This window comes from Triplophysa rosa, linkage group LG19 (assembly GCF_024868665.1).
Source record: "Triplophysa rosa linkage group LG19, Trosa_1v2, whole genome shotgun sequence".
Classification (NCBI taxonomy): Eukaryota; Metazoa; Chordata; class Actinopteri; order Cypriniformes; family Nemacheilidae; genus Triplophysa; species Triplophysa rosa.
In genome coordinates this window covers 5,816,088-5,834,433 of record NC_079908.1, presented here as the reverse complement: position 1 = coordinate 5,834,433, position 18,346 = coordinate 5,816,088, and the positions used below count along the sequence as shown (strand labels likewise).

At 39.1% G+C, this 18,346-nt stretch overlaps 2 protein-coding genes across 3 annotated transcripts in view; one reads left to right on the top strand and one right to left on the bottom strand.

The window, feature by feature from the left end:
* Positions 1-5,377, bottom strand: part of dacha (dachshund a) — a 160,071-nt gene extending 154,694 nt beyond the window's left edge. For both annotated transcript variants that reach the window (XM_057360201.1, XM_057360200.1), the window contains exon 1: positions 4,716-5,377. In XM_057360201.1, coding sequence (XP_057216184.1) covers positions 4,716-5,203 — 488 coding nt within the window. In that variant the 5' untranslated portion in view covers positions 5,204-5,377. The remainder of the gene's footprint in view (positions 1-4,715) is intronic.
* Positions 5,378-11,005: 5,628 nt separating this feature from the next.
* Positions 11,006-18,346, top strand: part of chm (CHM Rab escort protein) — a 53,746-nt gene continuing 46,405 nt past the window's right edge. The window contains exon 1 of the mRNA XM_057360425.1: positions 11,006-11,084. Coding sequence (XP_057216408.1) covers positions 11,033-11,084 — 52 coding nt within the window. The 5' untranslated portion in view covers positions 11,006-11,032. The remainder of the gene's footprint in view (positions 11,085-18,346) is intronic.

Here is an 18,346-nt window from a genome sequence, read left to right as displayed (position 1 = left end):
CTCTCTCTCTCTCTCTCTCTCTCTCTCTCTCTCTCTCTCTCTCTCTCTCTCTCTCTCTCTCTCTCTCTCTCTCTCTCTCTCTCTCTCTCTTTTTCCCTCTCTCTCTCTTTAGACTGTGAGCGTAACGTGTCATTTTTCCTCTTGTGAGATTCTTGACGGGCCATATCCATCGGTCTGTTTTAACCTCTCTGATTCTCCGTACCACGTCGCTGCGCATCGCCGAACACCTGCTATCCTTCATTCCGTCGAGACGGTGTATATGAACGGTCTAACTTCATAATTGCGGCATCTAAACGGTCCTCCGGCATCTTTTCGATGATTGCGAATGTCAATATGTAATTTGGGCTTATTCACGCACGTAGCGACGTTCCGGCGCTCTAATTTGTGTTTGTGATTTTCGCGCGCAAGGATTCAAGTAGCCCGTTTCCATCACTAATTGACCACATGTGTCTTTGCTTTGCCTCTAATTCATTGGTTACGCATGGGACTAGTTATTAAAGCGATGTGGCTTGGAACAGGCACCCGCCAACATTAATGAGAACTCGCACGGCCACAAGTTGGTTTATAAGAGCCCGTCAGCAGTTAAGCGGGCCCACGTCTCCAACATGTTCGCAATCAGAGAGGCCGAGAGAGAGATTAGCCGCTCTGGAGGACCAGCTGCCCACTTGCAATTTACAAAATGTATTTACAACGCAAATAATCAAATAAATAAAAAGCAGCACAATAAAAAGAGCACAGTTTTAATTGAAAAATAAACATTTGAAACGATAAATATGTAATTTGGACATTCTCTGGACACTTCCACTTAAAAACATTTTGACACCAGTTGCAATTGCCAAAATGGAGAAAAGTGGAGTTAGTCAAGCTCCAGATTTGCTTGCAGATGCTTCTTACTTTGCTTCTAATGCAGAGACATTTGTGTCTTAACACGTTCTTGGCACGTGCACATTTTAACAAACAGCATGAAAGAATTGTCCGATCATCTTCTCAAAATCACAATATTTGCTTCACATGTAAAACTGGGAGCCGAGGCCATTCCACATATTTCAAGTTGTCTTAATTCCTCATGTACTCTATACAGAAAAGGTAAAGGGAACAGTCAATCTGCAAAAGAAGGTAACCCAGAAAAAGATGGATGTATAATTAATGGCTGACATTAAGGTGCACAACCTGAAGAGATTTGATGAGACAGCGGGGTGTCTCTGGTGCCCAGTCGGGCTGAGCATCAGAGCCTCGGGCGCAGCCACAGGCGCTGAGCTGCGGTCCATATGGACGGGGCGCGCTCACGATGTGCACGCGCGACTGACTACAAGACACTTTGGAGACGCACGGCCACGTATTGGAGCGCGTACTTTTGTAATTAATGATAAATGTACACGCACACGTAGTGTGTTTTTCATGTTCATATAGTGTTTGTTTTAGATTGTATTTACTAAAGTAAACAATGTTTAGATTGTAATTCAATTTCTTTAACAAAATCTTTTTAGGTGTGTTCATTTGTGCATTTTAGGGAATGGTTGAAACGCGCAGTGTGATGGTAGCACGCGCCTGGGGCAACGATGGGAATTAGACACATTTTAAATTAATGACTAAAAAAAGCAAATCGCTTCAAGAGGCGAAAAAAAACATGACAGGCTTTCTAGCAAGTGATGCGTTTTATGATTTAAGTTGACAATTCCTGCGACTCCTGCTATGAATGCAAACAGGGACGCCTCTCTCTTTTTATGATGTTATTCGCATGAAATAACTCTCTGATCGGTGGTGCAATAAATATTAGTGGACAAGTGCTTTCTGCACCTTTTATATTTTTGGAGGCTTTCGCTCTCGGTGGAAAAAACGCAGTTAAACTAATCCAATCCACCTTTGCGAAGAGCCAGAAGAGCGAGCACAGATGTTCATCTCTAATGTAATTCCCATTCAATTTCCTAAGTGCAGTCCCCAAGTGCAAACTAGTTTAGTGTTATGTTTAGCTTGCAAATTCTTTTTAATAAATAATGAATGCATTAAAAACCCGGAGATCAATTGCGGAGCTGAGAAATCATAAAAGCGTGCCGTGCGTGTGCTGATTTAGACATTTTTGGTGCCTTTAAATGTAGCGGTTTTTAAAAACCTTTCTTTCCTAGGGTGTGTCTCAAAACCTAGAACGCTTAATACCTAGTATTTTAGCTGACACACGCGCCAAAATGCTCTATCCGGACGTGCCACAACTCTACCGTTACGCGCTATAAGGACGTGTTACAGATGTGTTTTAATTATTGAACTGTTCGACCAGATCACAGGTAACTACCCAAAGATGATTTGGATCACTCCTGAACGGGACCCCCTAAGCAGCAGATAGCTGTTTGGAGATGGTCCTGTGTCGCTCTGCACTGTGCGCAGTTGCACCATGGCTGTCCCGTACAAAACGGATGCAAAAGACACCCATTTGTTCCAGCTTAGCCCTTCTCCCAAAGAGATGTTGTAGGAGGAGAGGAGAGAGGTGGGGGAGAGAGAGGAGGCGAGGGGCCAGCGCACATTAGTTTCAGCCATCTGGAAGCGGGACGGTGGATGATGTTTAAATCTGACTATAAAAGCGACGCTCGCGAAGGTGAACTGTAAAGCAACCATGCCGAGAAGCAAATTCAATTTCGGGGGGGCCATTGCTCCGGCAATTTCATTATCCGACCGTATGCTGCAATCTGACCGACGAGTGAAAAGCGCAGCGTTCCGCACCTCATATTTGTCCATTTTGCCCAGACTCGAAATTAAACAAAATAAGTAAATCTCTTTCCCCTCTCTCTCTTCTCATTTCTAATTAGATGTGCACAGCAGATTGATTCAGAAGTGCGTATAACCCAATAAAATGATGGGGGATTCTTCTGGAGGTTGTGCTGGGGATGTTAAAAGGTTAATTACCGAACCTTGCCCGGAATGGCCATCTGGATATGCGCTTTCTCTGTCTTCTCTAAAACACACACGCATCCTCCGAGCTTACGCACGTACACACACACGCACACACTCTGTGCGCCTGGAGCGTGCACATTCAACTCTCCCAAATCTATTTTCAATACCTGACCTCTTACCTGTAAAGTAAAAAATAATGTAAATAAAAACAAGAACTGAAAGCACGTCGAGGATTCAAATACACAAGAGTGATATGTCGCAGAAAGCCTTGTATTCTAAACTTTTAAGGAGAAGCTTAACTTCAATAATTATTAGTAAAATATCAATACAACCACAAATATTAATTTGTATCAAGTGTTTTGTATCAAGTGTTATTAATATCAAATTGAGGCAAGTGTATTTAGAAAAGACAATGAAGGTAAACACATTTCGCAAAGAATATATAAGTGTGGGTGTGACTGTCCTTTCAGAATCAGCATATAAGAGAAGCATAAAAGCAAGCAATTTTAATATAAAATAGAATTATTTTCTTTGGATGGTAAAGGTCTTTAAAACGTGCACTGCTCCCTTGTGTCCCACCACACCAGCCACACACACAAGCTGACATTGCTGGAGGAGTGTGAGAACACTAATGCATCGGTCATGATAACAAGCTAAGAATAACATCTCCACACCAAACAGAGCCACAGATCCAGAGAGGTGATTCATTGATTTATGCAACATGGCCCAACACCTCATCCAAATGAGGCACGGGACATCATCGAGACAAACAGAGTATCAAAAATTCCAAAACACCGAACAGATTTGGCCCAGGACATGACACTTGTTATAAGTGCATTACACGATATGTCTACTCGCACGTGAGCTTTACTCAGTGGCGCAAATAACAGAAGAAAGTAAAACGCAACCGATATATGACCCCTGGTCCAAAGAGCTGTCATTGTATAAGAGACATGCAAGTTGACATCAAGGTTAAAAGAAGAAACATATGTGTGCATGAAATACAAATAAAGTCAGATCGCCAACGTTGATAAATATTGAGTTAAGAATAGCCTAATCGTTCAAGTCTTTAACATAACAAAATAAGAGTTTTAACCTTCTACTTATAAAGAGAAAAACGTGTTGTAAAGTTGTGCTTATCTGCTTAATTTTGCTTATCTGGTTAATTGCGGTTTATAAAAATCCTTGAAAGAAATATAGAGTTTAACATAATATAGGCTACTAAGACGAATTTCATTGTGAATTGTGAAATAAGTAAAATATGGCAGCTGTCAAAAAAAGTTTTTTTTTTCTTTTTTCTTTACAATTTACTTAAATGCGTAATAAACCCAGAATACACAGTCATGTTGTAAGAGGGATTCTTTTCTTTGTGATCATCGAGGAAAATAAGTTTGAAAAAGTCTTGCTTTGATTCGTCAATTACTTCAATCTACAGTATTTTTTCTGCGTATTGGCTTTCAAATGGGCAAGAGGTCCAAACCGCAGGTGGTTTGGCATAAATATAAACTGAATGGAACTAATTTTATGACCCGGTTTTACGCGTGCACCTAATTAACTTTAAAAATCATAAACGGGTCAATAAAACATTACTTATTAGAAAGCATAAATAAAACGAATAATGTTTGTTTCGTAAAAAAACGTCCAACTTCTCATTTTATCATTTTTATTGTACAAAACGGCGCAGATATGTCGAGCGTGTCAATCATTTAAAGTTTGTTTAGTGTTGCAAACTTCACAAAGTAGCCTACGACAAACCCCACAGCCACGAGTTACGAAAGTTTAGAATAACCTCAGATTGCGTGTAAGTGTGTGATGTGGCATGTGTCTCTTGCCTGGCATTGGTGCAGTCGTTATAAAGCGCCTCGAAGTCTTTTCGGGTGATGAGTTTGCACCGGTTCACGCCCGGCTGAATGGCTCCGAGTCCGCGCAGGATCCGCACCTGCTCCACCGTGCACACCACCGGACATATATCCAGCCGCTTCAGCTTGGTGTAGACGGTGTGCAGCCCGCCGACCAGGTGCTTCAGGAACAGGTCAAACACCTGCGGGAGACAGATGAGCTCCTGACCGTCCACGGTGAAAGAGGCTACTTTCACCCCGTGCACCTCTACCATCTTACACTCGTTGTTATTAACACCGGCGGGGCCGTTCCCGTTAGCGCTGCCGCCGCCTGCGCCGGCGATGAAGGAGTTGATCATGCTGCTGGTCAGTCGCGGGGACTCGGCCGGGCTGGAGTACAGAGAGTCGGGACGGAAGAGGCTGCTCGAGCCCCCGGGAGTGGAGGTCGGTGAAAGCACCGGAGGAGTTGCTGATACGGCCATAGTTTGTGTGAAGTTTCCTCCTTTCCGCACTTTTGAGTCGCTTTCGCTCTCTCAAGCACACCTTTGCTGGCTCCTCGCACTGTTTCGCGGCTTTACGCGGCGTTTCTCATGCGTCTCCGTTAGCGTCTGATGATGGTCGCTAATGTACAACTACCTTCCTCGAGAGCGAGATGATAGAAGAGTATCGCACACAGCGATTCAATTAGCCAACCCACCACTGGCCGAAGTGACAGTTCTTTCGGCCAATGAGAGGCGCGGTGGCACACGGCTTCGCGTATTATTGGTCACCTGCCAGTAATAGGAGGGGACTTGTGTTAACGCTAGAATCAATTCAACTTTTTAGATGGGTTTAATAGGCGGATTAAACTGTATGTTTTTATTTATTTATTTAGATCAGTACTTTTTATATTTTCATTTTCATATGATATATTTTTACCATTTAATATTTCAATAACCTTTATGAATAAACTTTCATTAACATACACTTGTCATATGACTCAAATACTCCAACCAGCAATGTTTTATCATTCACATTATTAAACATGGCCAGTACATTGATTCATTTTTAAACTAAAAGCATTCATTACTGTGGGTGATATACAAACTCGTAATAGAAGCAAAAATATAAAATCGTATTTTATGACTGTAGTTTAAAATGATTGGACATAGCAAGAATCCTTGTGTTGTTTGGACACCAAGAGGTGATGCAGGAGACATATCCATGGTTGGGAATCACTGTTCTTGTCACAAGTTACAAGCAATGACAGTGCCATATCAAACATGACAGGTGTCCGCAATCTCTCTTTCCACATCGAAGACACCCACCCAACTTTACATAATGAATAATGCAGTACAGCCTTTCCAATGTGACCCACAATCTCCATTTCAAATTTTTTATACTACATCAACGAACACTGCTTTGATTATAATGTACAACATGGATATATATTGTCAAATTGCCATTTTAAAAGCTCTAAACATGGCAACAACTGTATAACATGTGAACATTAACATTAGCATAATATCATATTCAGGTTATTATAGTTTATTATAGCTCTAGGCTAGTTTAGATTATTATTTGTCATTGTTTAGGATCTCAAAACTTTGATGACAAAACCCTGACAGCTTGCTATTCTAATGCTTTTCATATAGTTTCTGTTATTTTTATTTTGTTCACCAAAAGTTGCCATTGTTGTTGTCCTATAAATCCACTGAAAAGAACAGAAGAACAGCTCCTCTGAAATTAGATGTAGATTGACAAATATATATTCACCAGAAGGCTGAGTGCTTCATAACAGTTTGAAAGCTAAACAATTGTTCTCACTAAGAGATCAATCTGATCTGTATAAAAATGACAAAAATAATTTTATTAGCATTTCTTAACAGTATTACATTGGACTCACGTTTATTCATTGTAATACCTAATCCATGCTCTCATCCACACTCTCAACCACTTAGTCAAGCAAATGAGGACCTTTGTAAATGAGAATGTTTAAACAGGTCGGAAAAAAGTCGTTGTGAAATTAATGTAGGAATCATGCTTAACCTTTGAGCCCTTGCAACTTTTCTGGGAAGATTAATATTGTAATGAGTGCCTAAATGCCATGCAAATTTCCGCCAAGTACCTGCTGAAATTAAAAACCTAGGTGGCAATCTGGAAAATTAGATACATATTTTACCTAGTTTTCAATCGCACCTCACTACTCGCCTTATATTTAATCTTAATGAATAACTGATTAACATACCTGGCCCCGTAGGCACACGCATGCACCACCCCTCCAGCACCGCCCCATTCCTCTCGATGCATATTCATCTCACACGTGGACCTATATACATATACTCGCATATGGTGAAGCTAGTGCAAGCGATTATATCTATACACAGGGTTTAATGCTAATGAAAAATAAGAGAAGAGAAAGGGAGAGATGAAAGAATGAGAAAACTGAGACAGTCAAGAACGAGTTCATATGTTTGGAATAAGTGGCTGTGTTTTAATAGTATTAGTCTTTCTCTCTCATGTAAAATATTACACCGAGGCCAAAACCAGATCACCAGCACCTCTTGGCGTAATGAAATGTTTCTGCATAAATTTCCACCTCACGCAAATCAATAACAACAATAAATTACAACTGATTTTAATTGAATGTTGTTTCTAATTTTACTGTCACTCGTGATAAATATTTATGTCTATTACAGCATTTTAAATTCATTACGCTCTCACATGTTTTTCACTCAACGGATTGATACATACATCAGCGGTCCAGTAATCCATTTGGGCTGTGACACGTGCCAGAAAGTTGCCTGACTCTTAATTTAGGGTAAAATATCACCCTTTAATACTACTTAAGAACAGACAAGCTGTCACTTGAGTATGCCCGACGTACTTAATTTCTCGGAGAAAGCCACCGTGGATGATTTAAGGACAGTCTTCTCACACTTGCTGCCAAATCACAGGTGACTGGACCTTTTTGTGAGAGCTTTGTGTTTTGGAAGACACACTGGCTGTGTGTACGCCACTGTCCGTCAACAAAAAATTACTCTGGGAGAAAAGCGGCCGAAGGAGGTTAACTGTTTCAGTCACCTCGGAGTAAAACGTGTTATTTCATTTTTCAGCTCCTGCTTAGTGCTACCTTCAGCGCTTTGAATGAGTGATGTGGACTTACTGGATATGATCATGGTGAATGGTATGTACAGAAGGGGCTTGTTGTGCTGTGAAGTGCTCGGTGGAATCTCAAGGTGACCTGATTCATTAAATAAAATGCTTCTCAGGTGAATCTTACCCAACCCTAAAATAAACAATGTGACAATTTTTTTGTATTAATTTTTTTGTTTCATATTACTCTATTATTCTTCTAATTAGATTCTCATTGCAATAACTATTCTAGTTACTATTCGTTTATTTAATTATTTATCGTTTTTTTTATATTTTGAGCAACTATTTTTTATATCAAAATGAACACCATTACCATAATTTTTGAGTAAAATCCAATTGGCTTTACAAGTCAAGTTAGAACAACTCACCACTGGTCAAAAGTTAAAAGAATAAGTTGAAAAGACTTGTAAACCCAATTGGACTGTACTTGCAAATTTAAGGCAACACAAAAGTTTTTAAAGGTCCAATGTATGAAATTTAGCGGTATCTAGTGGTGAGGTTGCAAATTGCAACCAACGGCTCGCACCACCCCTCCCTGTGGCTGACACAGGAATAAGATGTCGACACATTTTCACTTCTTTCCCGAAGGAGATAACGTATTTAAGAAATGCGCTCTGTAGAGCAGTTTGTCCCTTTAGGGCTACTGTAGAAACAACATGGTGAATTCCATGAAAGGGGACCCACGGTGTATGTAGATAGAAATAGCTCATTCTAAGGTAATAAAAACATAACGCATAACATTTATGTCAATAGATCCTCCAAAAAATTACACATTGAACCTTTAGGCTTCATTTTTTGTTGCACTTTTCCCTCATAATTTCATTCCTTTTACACCCTCTTGGGTCAGCTTTTATTTCCTTAACTATAAGATTAAATAAACTGTTAATCATTTTTGTGACTTTGTACGTGTAAAATCATTCGTGTTTGTCAGTGCTGATATAAATTCATCAGAGCAGTTCTGCAAATCATCCATGCGTTCCCAACCTGAAACACTTGGGTAACTAATCTCTAATTTAATGTATATTTACAGCGAGATTTATAATGCAATAATGTTCTCGTGGATGTCTCATTTACAGAGTTTATGAGGGGTCTGACAGATGGTGTCATTCTGCGTTGCTTTGCTACCGCTCACCTCTCTCTTCTCAAGATGGCCACCTTCATAAAGAGCTCAGTGAATAAATGAAATGAACTGTGAAGTCTCCTTGAATTTCACTTCAAAGTTTCAATGGACTCTGAAAACTTTGCAACAGTATTTGAGAATATTGATTGAATGGATGCCAGATCTTTGAACAAACACCAGGTTGACAATATTTTCAGATGCAGTGGATCTATTGATGCAAGGTCACAAATAACCATAGTATGTCTTCTTTAAGGATGCTTAATTATTCAAAAATAATTATTGAATTGCTTGTCCTATAAGACATGAGAGGTGCTGGAAGCCACCATATCAGTCTAAAAGTGTAAAACAAGCAATAACACAGCAAACTATCCTGCAGAAACACAGAAAGCCATAAGAGTGGGGACACCATCGGTTCTCAGAAGTGAGAATCAAAGCCTCTGGATCCCACAGAAGACTGCGGGTAAAGGTGTGGGCTCTTGCAAGATAAAGAGCGCTTGATTCTCACAAAAAGCATTTTAACGCTCGCCACTTTGATTTTGCTTTCAAAACTGTCCAGACACAAACCCCTAAGAACATACCGCGATGGCACGTGATGAAACCCCACTCGAAATGATTTCAATCCACACAGGTTCAGCTTAACATTTTTCCTCAGATGGATAAAAAGGATTCTTCTGTTGTAAGCCATCTGTCTTGTTTGCCACTGTTGTTTTAAGCACAGACAAGATGTGTTTCAAAAATGCAGACTGAAGCAGATCAAGTGTCACCGGTTTGTCTTTTTTTTTGGAAGCTATAAACACCTGTCTCCGTTCGGCTTAGGAAATAAGTATCACTGACAATGTCTGTGATGGTAAGTCAAGAAAGCTGAAGAAAAGTGACATCCAAAGGGTTATCCATGCTGTTTTGGGAGATATGGTCATATCTATTGGTTTACCAATAAACTGTGCCCAAGAAACAACATTCAGATCTACAAAAATATCAAGCACTCTATAGCATGCATGAGACGATTTTTCAAAACCATTAAAAAGCAATGAAAAAACACAGAAACATCTGGTAAATGCAGATAGGAATAGAAGAAGGGGCTCTGAAATATGTTCTCTGGTGCATTCTGGCATCTCTCAAGATAAGGGGAGCGTTTTTGAAATGTGTGAATTATAAGTGGACTGCCCCCTTTTGTTTTGTGTCCAGTTCAGAATATTGGAGATATGTGTGTAAAAATGAACTGGCAAGAGTTAAAGCGGTGAAATTATAACATCAACCAATTTATTTTGAAAAAACATGCAATCTGGTTTATTATAGATCCATTTCTGAGTTCAATATAAGTTTGTTCCACCGTTACTAAAAACAAGCAAAAAGTCTAATGCATTTACAGTAGTGGATGGGGCAAATATAATACATTTTGAAAATACAAAGATTTTTGTGGGTCTAAAATTAGACTTGCATTTAAGAAAACTGCTGTCATGAGAAGCTTTACTTCAGCAAGTAATGCTATTAAAAAGTCAAATAAAGAAAGTAACAAAGTGAAATAAAACTATTTAAAAGGGTCAAACGACTTTTCAATATAGCTTTACTTCAAATTGTTACTTTTTTAAATTTCAGTCATAAATTAACGCATAATATTGATGTGCTAATAAATGTCAACCTTTCTTAATATTTATTATTAGCCTACATGCCTTGTATTAGTTATTTTTAATAAATCATGATTGCTGGCTGTCATGTTAGTAAGCTGTGAGAGCCATGAAGGTATTTTGACAGATCGTCATTAACACGTCGTAGCTTTTCTGGTAATTAAAGAAACAATATTTTGCTTTTGACAGCAGCTGGGAACATAAAGTGACGTTACGTTTCTGGATTATGCCATTAAATACATCTTAAATAGCTTTTTTAATGTCATTTTTTTCACTTACAAATAGATATTTATAACGTTTCTACCTACCGACAGTTGTTTTGACCATCATATATTTTGTACTGTGTGTTATTGGCTGTGGTTAAAAACCTGTATAGAAAACATTTTGCGTGCGTCACCCAAGCGTGTCACGTGACAGTTTGTAATTTCAAGATGGCTTCTGAGGAGCTCCCGTCTCAATTTGATGTTGTCATTCTCGGCACAGGTAAGAAATAACTAAATAAATATGTCACATTTTAATAGTCCGTTCTCCGAGTGTGTATTTTGTGTCCCGTAACGCTGAGGAGCATGATAGCCTCTTGTGTTAGCCACAGACGCATGAAAACAGCAGCTATACAGGGATGCTAAAGCTAACTGACCGTGTTTGACACATAAGATGAACAAGTGCATTTATGTGTTGATGTTTGCAGTCAGTTTTTTGTGTGTAACATGACAAAGAATGTAAAGAGCTAAAGAAATCTCTAAAGGATCACGTGTGTGACAGAGTCTGATGATGACATGAGTCAGATGCTGAATCACAGATGATCTGCTCGAGACTGAGACAGCAGTTCTTTTTGTGTCACTGTGTCATATAGCTTATTGATTATTTGCATGGAGACTTTTTATTTTATGCATCATTTTCGCTTAAAATTCAAAGTAATGTAACAACAGCATACATCTGTAATTGTTTACATTTGATATAGCTGGATGTTGGATGAAATGGCATCAGAAATGTCTACAGGGTGTGCCAAGATAACAGGTTAACAATGTTTAACAAGTACATATGTTTCATCCGTTAAATAGCCATTTAGCTTACTGTAATACATTCATTACATGAACATTTATTCTGGTCCAACCTGGATTCAGGTGAACAATGGTTATATACTGCATGTGAGGCTCAAACCAACAACGCTAGCTTTAGTCTGACTATCTCAGAATATAGGCTCTTCTTCATTAATAATTGATTGCAACTGTTCTTTAGTTGCATACAATTGTATAGTACTTTTCTTTTTCTTAAAGGGGTCATATGGCGCGAACACATGTTTTTCTGTGTCTTTGGTGTGTTATAAGTTGCCCATGCATGTATTAAACACGTAAAATTGAAAAAATAAAGTGTCAGAACAAAAGATGCATTCTATCTAAAAACGAATGCTCACCCAGACCCGCCTAAAACGCCTCGTGTAACCACACCCCCACAAATCTACATCAGTTCGTGGTATGAGTTGACTAAGACATTCCAAATATGGTAAGAAGCGTTACATTTCCGTCACACGCTTGCAGTATTCGACCAATCACTACGCACTGGTTAACTGGCCAATCATAGCACACCTTGCTTTTCAGAGCGATGAGCTTTGTAAAAAATCTGCGCATTTCAGAGAGGCGGAGCAAAGAGGAGATACAAGCATGCACGGTATGTGGAAAATACAGTGTTTTTAAACCTTAAATCGTGTATACACATTGCATTCCATCTAAAACAAAACATAATATTTGTTTTAGCCGTGTCATATGACTCCTTTAAGTATTTTTCTTAAAGCAATTCCACAATTCATAGGCTAATTAGCATAATCGAATGAACATAATATATTGTAATATTGAGGCTTTTCGCTCCTGAACAGCTTTTATTCAGTGTCTGACTCTGCAAAAGTATTACTTGAGATGCGTACCCATCTGAATGCATGCATGGTAAAATCTTTAGGTGAGCCTAAAGGTAAACTTTTCATATTTGAATGGATGCCAGATCTTTGAACAAACACCAGGTTGACAATATTTTCAGATGCAGTGGATCTATTGATGCAAGGTCACAAATAACCATAGTATGTCTTCTTTAAGGATGCTTAATTATTCAAAAATAATTCTTGAATTGCTTGTCCTATAAGACATGAGAGGTGCTGGAAGCCACCATATCAGTCTAAATATCTTTTCCCCCATTGACTCCCATAGTAGGAAAAATACTTTATCATTTTTTTTTGTTCTGTTGAACACAAAAGAAGACATTTTGAAGAATGTAGGACAGCAACAGTTGTCAGGGGCACTTTTGACTACCATTGTATTTTTTCCTACTATGAAAGTGAAAGTGACCTATTTGTCAGGTATGGTGACCCATACCCGAAATGTGACCTCTGCATTTAACCCATCCAGAGAGTAGTGAACACACACACAGCAAGTGGTGAACACACGTACACCCGGAGCAGTGGGCAGCTATCACTGCAGCGCCCGGGGAGCAAGTAGGGGTAAGGTGCCTTGCTCAAGGGCACCTCAGTCGTTAGCCGCCGGCCCTGGGCCGGCCCTGGAACCGGCAATCTTCTGGTCAGTCTCTCTGTCTAGAGAGTCTGACTCTCTAACCATTAGGCCACGACTGCCCCATGGGGGCAAAATCTGTCTGGTGGTTATAAGCATTCTTCCAAATATCTTTCTCTGTGTTCATCAGAACAAAGAAATTTAAACAGATTTGGAACAACTCTGAGGTCAGTTAATGATGACAGAATTTTCATTTTGGGTGAAGTATCCCTTTAAAGTCCCAGTGAAATTGACCATTCTTATTTTTTCATGAAATATTGCAACGGTTATTGTAAATAGTTTATCAATGTGGGTGATTTTCTTTATAAAATTCATGTTCTCTCATAATCTTTAGTTAAAATCTGAAAATGCACTTCAGCCCTGAAATGACTATCCATCTGAAATGACGTAAATTAGACGGCTTGGCCGGAGCATCCGTTAACTCCTCCCCTTCAACTGTCAGTCTGCTGCCAGCTTCATTTTAAAATCAATGCAACAGCTGTTTTTACACATCCAATCAATTCGCAGTGAAAAACTCAAGCCATGCCCACTAATTTTCTCCTTTGAAATTTCCTTTTCACTTGGAAATGTGTCGGAATATGGACGATCGCAACTATCGCAACTTCTGGTTCACGGGGACTTTAAGAATGCATCCTAGCCAAATGTATGAACTTATGAACGTATTTGCTGTTATTGTGTTAAAATATTTACACACAAATACATGCAGACATGTGGTTAGTAAACGAGTTTCAATCACTCAGTACCGTTTCAGTTTTCCAGGCCTGATCTGGGATTTAGTCCTACTTTCATGTGTAACGCACATAAACCAGTCTATGATTCACTTCAACTGTAGCTGGACTGCATCAAACTTGGTTGTGAACTGTTGGTTTGTTCTGTGTATCCCCTTCTACTGGACTGAATGGTCTGAATGAATTCTGCTGTCCTCGTTCTCTCCAGTGTCCTGATTCGGAGAGCAGAAGTGTGTTTATATGCAGGCCAGATCCTCAGGACAATGCTGAAGCCAGCAGGAGATAAAGTTGCTCCCAAATGCAGTCCAGTGTTCTTCACAACAGCAAGGAAAGGCAGATGAGAAAAAAAATAGAAAAGACTTTGATCGCTGAGAGCAACGTTCCTGTGTTGTGATTGATGGTGTGCAAATGAATATATCTGGCCCACTTCTGGTTCCTCTCATGCAAAACCACCAGAGCCAGTTGGTCCCAAGGCAAGCGGTGACACGGGGACACTCGCAGCCTGGACTATTTCTGCTCAGACTCTGTTCCGTGTCAAGGTTGCTCAGACAAGCGTGCTTGTCCCAGACTCCCTAGTTACCCCCGTTTTTGCTGCTGGATACAGGTGTAAATGAGGATACGGACGGGGAACAGTTGTTAATGAATACCACGGCCCCCATAATGATCCCTGCTAGACCCTCTGACTGTGTGAAGGACTGTGTTCCCGTCGGTTGCGCCCCGTCAGCCGGTGAACTCACACCTGACCTGGCTGTCCCCGGAGAGTCAGTGCTCAGGGTACGGTAAGGTGGAAGCAGATGCCTGTGGATGGCTGTTCATTTTTATATTGTTTGGCGCCGAGTCCCATAGTGAAATAGAATAATCAAGAGCAAAATGGCAAACTGAAATTCCCCATGGCTTTGGGTTATTTTCTTGCAGTTGGTGCCGTGCTAATGAAAAGTTTCTGATGAAAAGATGGCTCGGAAATCTGTTTTTACTCTACGGAGACTCCCGTTGAAAGCAATAGTCAGGGCTGTATGTTAACTTTTTTAAGGTGCTACAGATGTTTAAAGTTTTGTATCGTAGGCCAAACTGTTGTAGCACATGTATACGTCTGTTATAATCTTTTAAAAAATACAAGTGCAGGTCATCACATAAGTAGACAGGTAACTGAAAAAGGACATTAACCTTATACAAATGGATAAATTAGGGCCATATAATTTTTGTATTTTCAATGCTCTAAAAACATTTGTCCATAAAAATACGGTATACTATTGTATTTACTACTAGGGGTTGCACCAACTAGTTGACTAGTCGACATTAATGCTCTGACGCGACCTTTTTGATGTTGACTAGTGGGGCTGTCACGATTATAAAATTTGGCTGACGATTAATTGTCTAATAAATCATTGCGATTATGATGATTAATTGTCTATTTTAGAGCTTTGACATTTAATTCTCATACATTTTTGATTCAGCTTTGAAATGACCATATTGTTCTGAATATAAAAAAATATGTTTTTTTTCTTGGAAATACATCGGAAAATATTGGTTTATCATGTATTTAAGGTTTAGGCTTTTACCTGTCAATAATACAACCGCCAAATACTTGTAAATTAAGTAAATTGATCAGGAGTGAAGCCACCATTGATATGCTATCAGTCATAGAAATGCTTCTAGTCTGTTCTTTTCTCATTTGCAAGACTACAATAAAATTTTACTTCTATGTTAATGAAATTTTGGTAGACTGGTTTTCACACTGAGATTAGCTTAAATAATATAAAATTGCACTGCAGGTTATTTTAATGGTATATGCTTTAGTTTTTATTGTGTTGTGGTGGTACATTTTACAAGTATTACAATGCGCTTTAGTTACAATAAATACACTAAAATATGTAATATGCAGATGCACTACAGTTCCTCCTAGTGTCTTCTGTAGAGATGTGCAATAATTGCGATGATCTGAAACCAGCGAGATGAGGCCAAACAATCGCGATGAGACGATTATTTAATAATCGTGACAGCCCTATTGACTAGTCGTGGGTCATGTGATTTTGACACTGTACCTTTAAGAAGAGGCTGTTCCAAGAGAGCTGCGCACGGGACGGATGTCATTCCCACCCGCTTCAGCGGGATTCTGTCACACTCCCGGCAATAATATCTGTTATCTCGTCCTGTACCTTTCGTCTGCAACATTCACTATTTGATCTGACGCCGCAAAAGCTCGCAGGTAGAATTAAAGCCTAACGTTACATAGATTACAGTGCAGTGTGCTTCTACACGGAGATCTTTTCATATTATATTATATTTTTGTATTTGTTCTTCCTTCCATGTTTTCCCACATCGCAGATCATAGGGCTCTAGATCAATGGACTCGATGCTGCCGGAAAACAAGTTTTAATCGCGAAACGAAAATAAAACTTGGTGCGCCATTAGTTAACCTTACACACAAACAAGCACAACAACAAACGCACTTCACATAAACAAGCAGCTCTGTCTAATGCACCTGACAAACTGTGTGCTACACTATCAAATTTATTCGTAACAGAGACCGATTTTTTCGTAGCATGTGCGACATTTATGTACAGTACAGCCCTGCTTTACTTTGTTGTTGGTTTATCACAAACAAACTTTACGACTCATTAAGACACCCATGTTACTCCCTCCAATTGACAGTTTAACAGTATTTCATAATTACCATTCACCAAAGCACATCAGAGCATACACTCGACAGCTGGAGAGGCTAAAGGATGTAGACAATGTGAAGGTACAGTGGTCTTTATTGAGGAACATGGTTAGCGCTAAGCAATCATTGGCTGACAGGCCTGACTGAGATGCACGTTTAGTTCATCTCATATTAGAGCCGTTCTCTCGCCTGCCGCTAATAGAGCAGCAATGAAGAAAACAAGCCAGCCATTTCACCGGGTCGTTCTCTGAGCCCGGGTTAATGTAACTATTCATCTTGGTTGGAACCCGTGTGCCTTTAGCTTGAATAGCCTCTATTAGCAGTCATGTGATTACAGAACACCTTCACAGATATCCAGACCTCTGCTGTGCTCTTTTCAGGTGATTGATTTCTCACGGCCCTCCAGCATTAGCGTGGAATTGATTGTTAGCAGAACCTCCAATAGGCTCCGCAGACGCTGACTCCCTTTAGATCACTGGAGATTATTTTGTACAGTTGCGACCGTTTACGGCTGCGAAACTTGATTTTTATCTCTGATTTTGTGGTAGATTGTCTGAGGAAATTTTTGCAGGTTGATTTCGATGACTGAAAGGATTAGGTTGTTTATTTCTAAATAAGAATTCCTCCATAATTTTTTCACAGTCAAACCCTTGTTTCCATGGAAATCAAATGTAGTTTTGCAGAATGTCCAAGGCGACTTATCCAATGCGATGTTATGGCATATTTCACCTAAAAATAAAAATTCTGTCACCTTTTATTTATTTACTCTCATGTAGTTCAAAACCTGTTAGACTCTTACTTCTTACTACTCTTCAACTATCGAATGAATAAATGAATGAAAAAAAATGAATAAAACAAACGAATGAATAAATAAATGACCAAACAAATGAATGAATGAAAGAATAAGTGATTGAATGAATGAACAAATGAAAAAACAAAGGAACGAACAAACGATTGAATGAGGGAATGGATGAACAAACTAACGTATGAACAAATGAATGAAAAAAGAATGAATAAACAAACAAACAAATGAATGAAAGAATAAGCGATTGAATGAATGAACAAATGAAAAAAACAAATGAACGAATGAATTAAGGTACGAAAGAACAAAGGAACTAAAGAGGGAACGTACAAATGAAAGAACAAACGAGCGATTGAATAAATAAACGAATGAGTGAATGAAGGAACAAAGAAAGAAATGAATGAACAAACGAATGAGCGAACCAATAAAAAAATGAACGAACAAATGAATGAATGAACGATTGAATGAATAAAAAAATGAATGAACGAATGAACAATTGAATGAAAGAACAACAAATGAAAGATTAAACGATTGAATGAATAAATGAATGAATGAGTGAACTAAGGTATTAAAAGAGTATGAGATATTTTTTGGCAAGTATGCTTGCAGTTCACAGGGATTTTTTCTTGGCTATAGAAACTTCCAGTGCACACTATGACGTAAACAAAATAAAATAGATATAAATGAATACAATTAACATATTTACACAATAGACATAATACATCTTCATACAAACACAAATTCAAATGTATACAGCAAAGGTTTGCAAAAGTGAGGAGGAGATAGATAAAGAGGATGGGTGACACAAAGGGGTGGAGTGTAAAAGAGAAGTGACCTCTCTCTCTCTCTCTCGCACACAATCCCTCTCTCGCTTCCTCAGCCTCGACTATAAATAACCGAAAAATGACTTTCAAGGTGCACAGATAGAATCCATTTGGAATGTTCTCTAAAATGAAGAGTGATTTATGATTTCATACAATTCCTGCTGAAAGCATTTC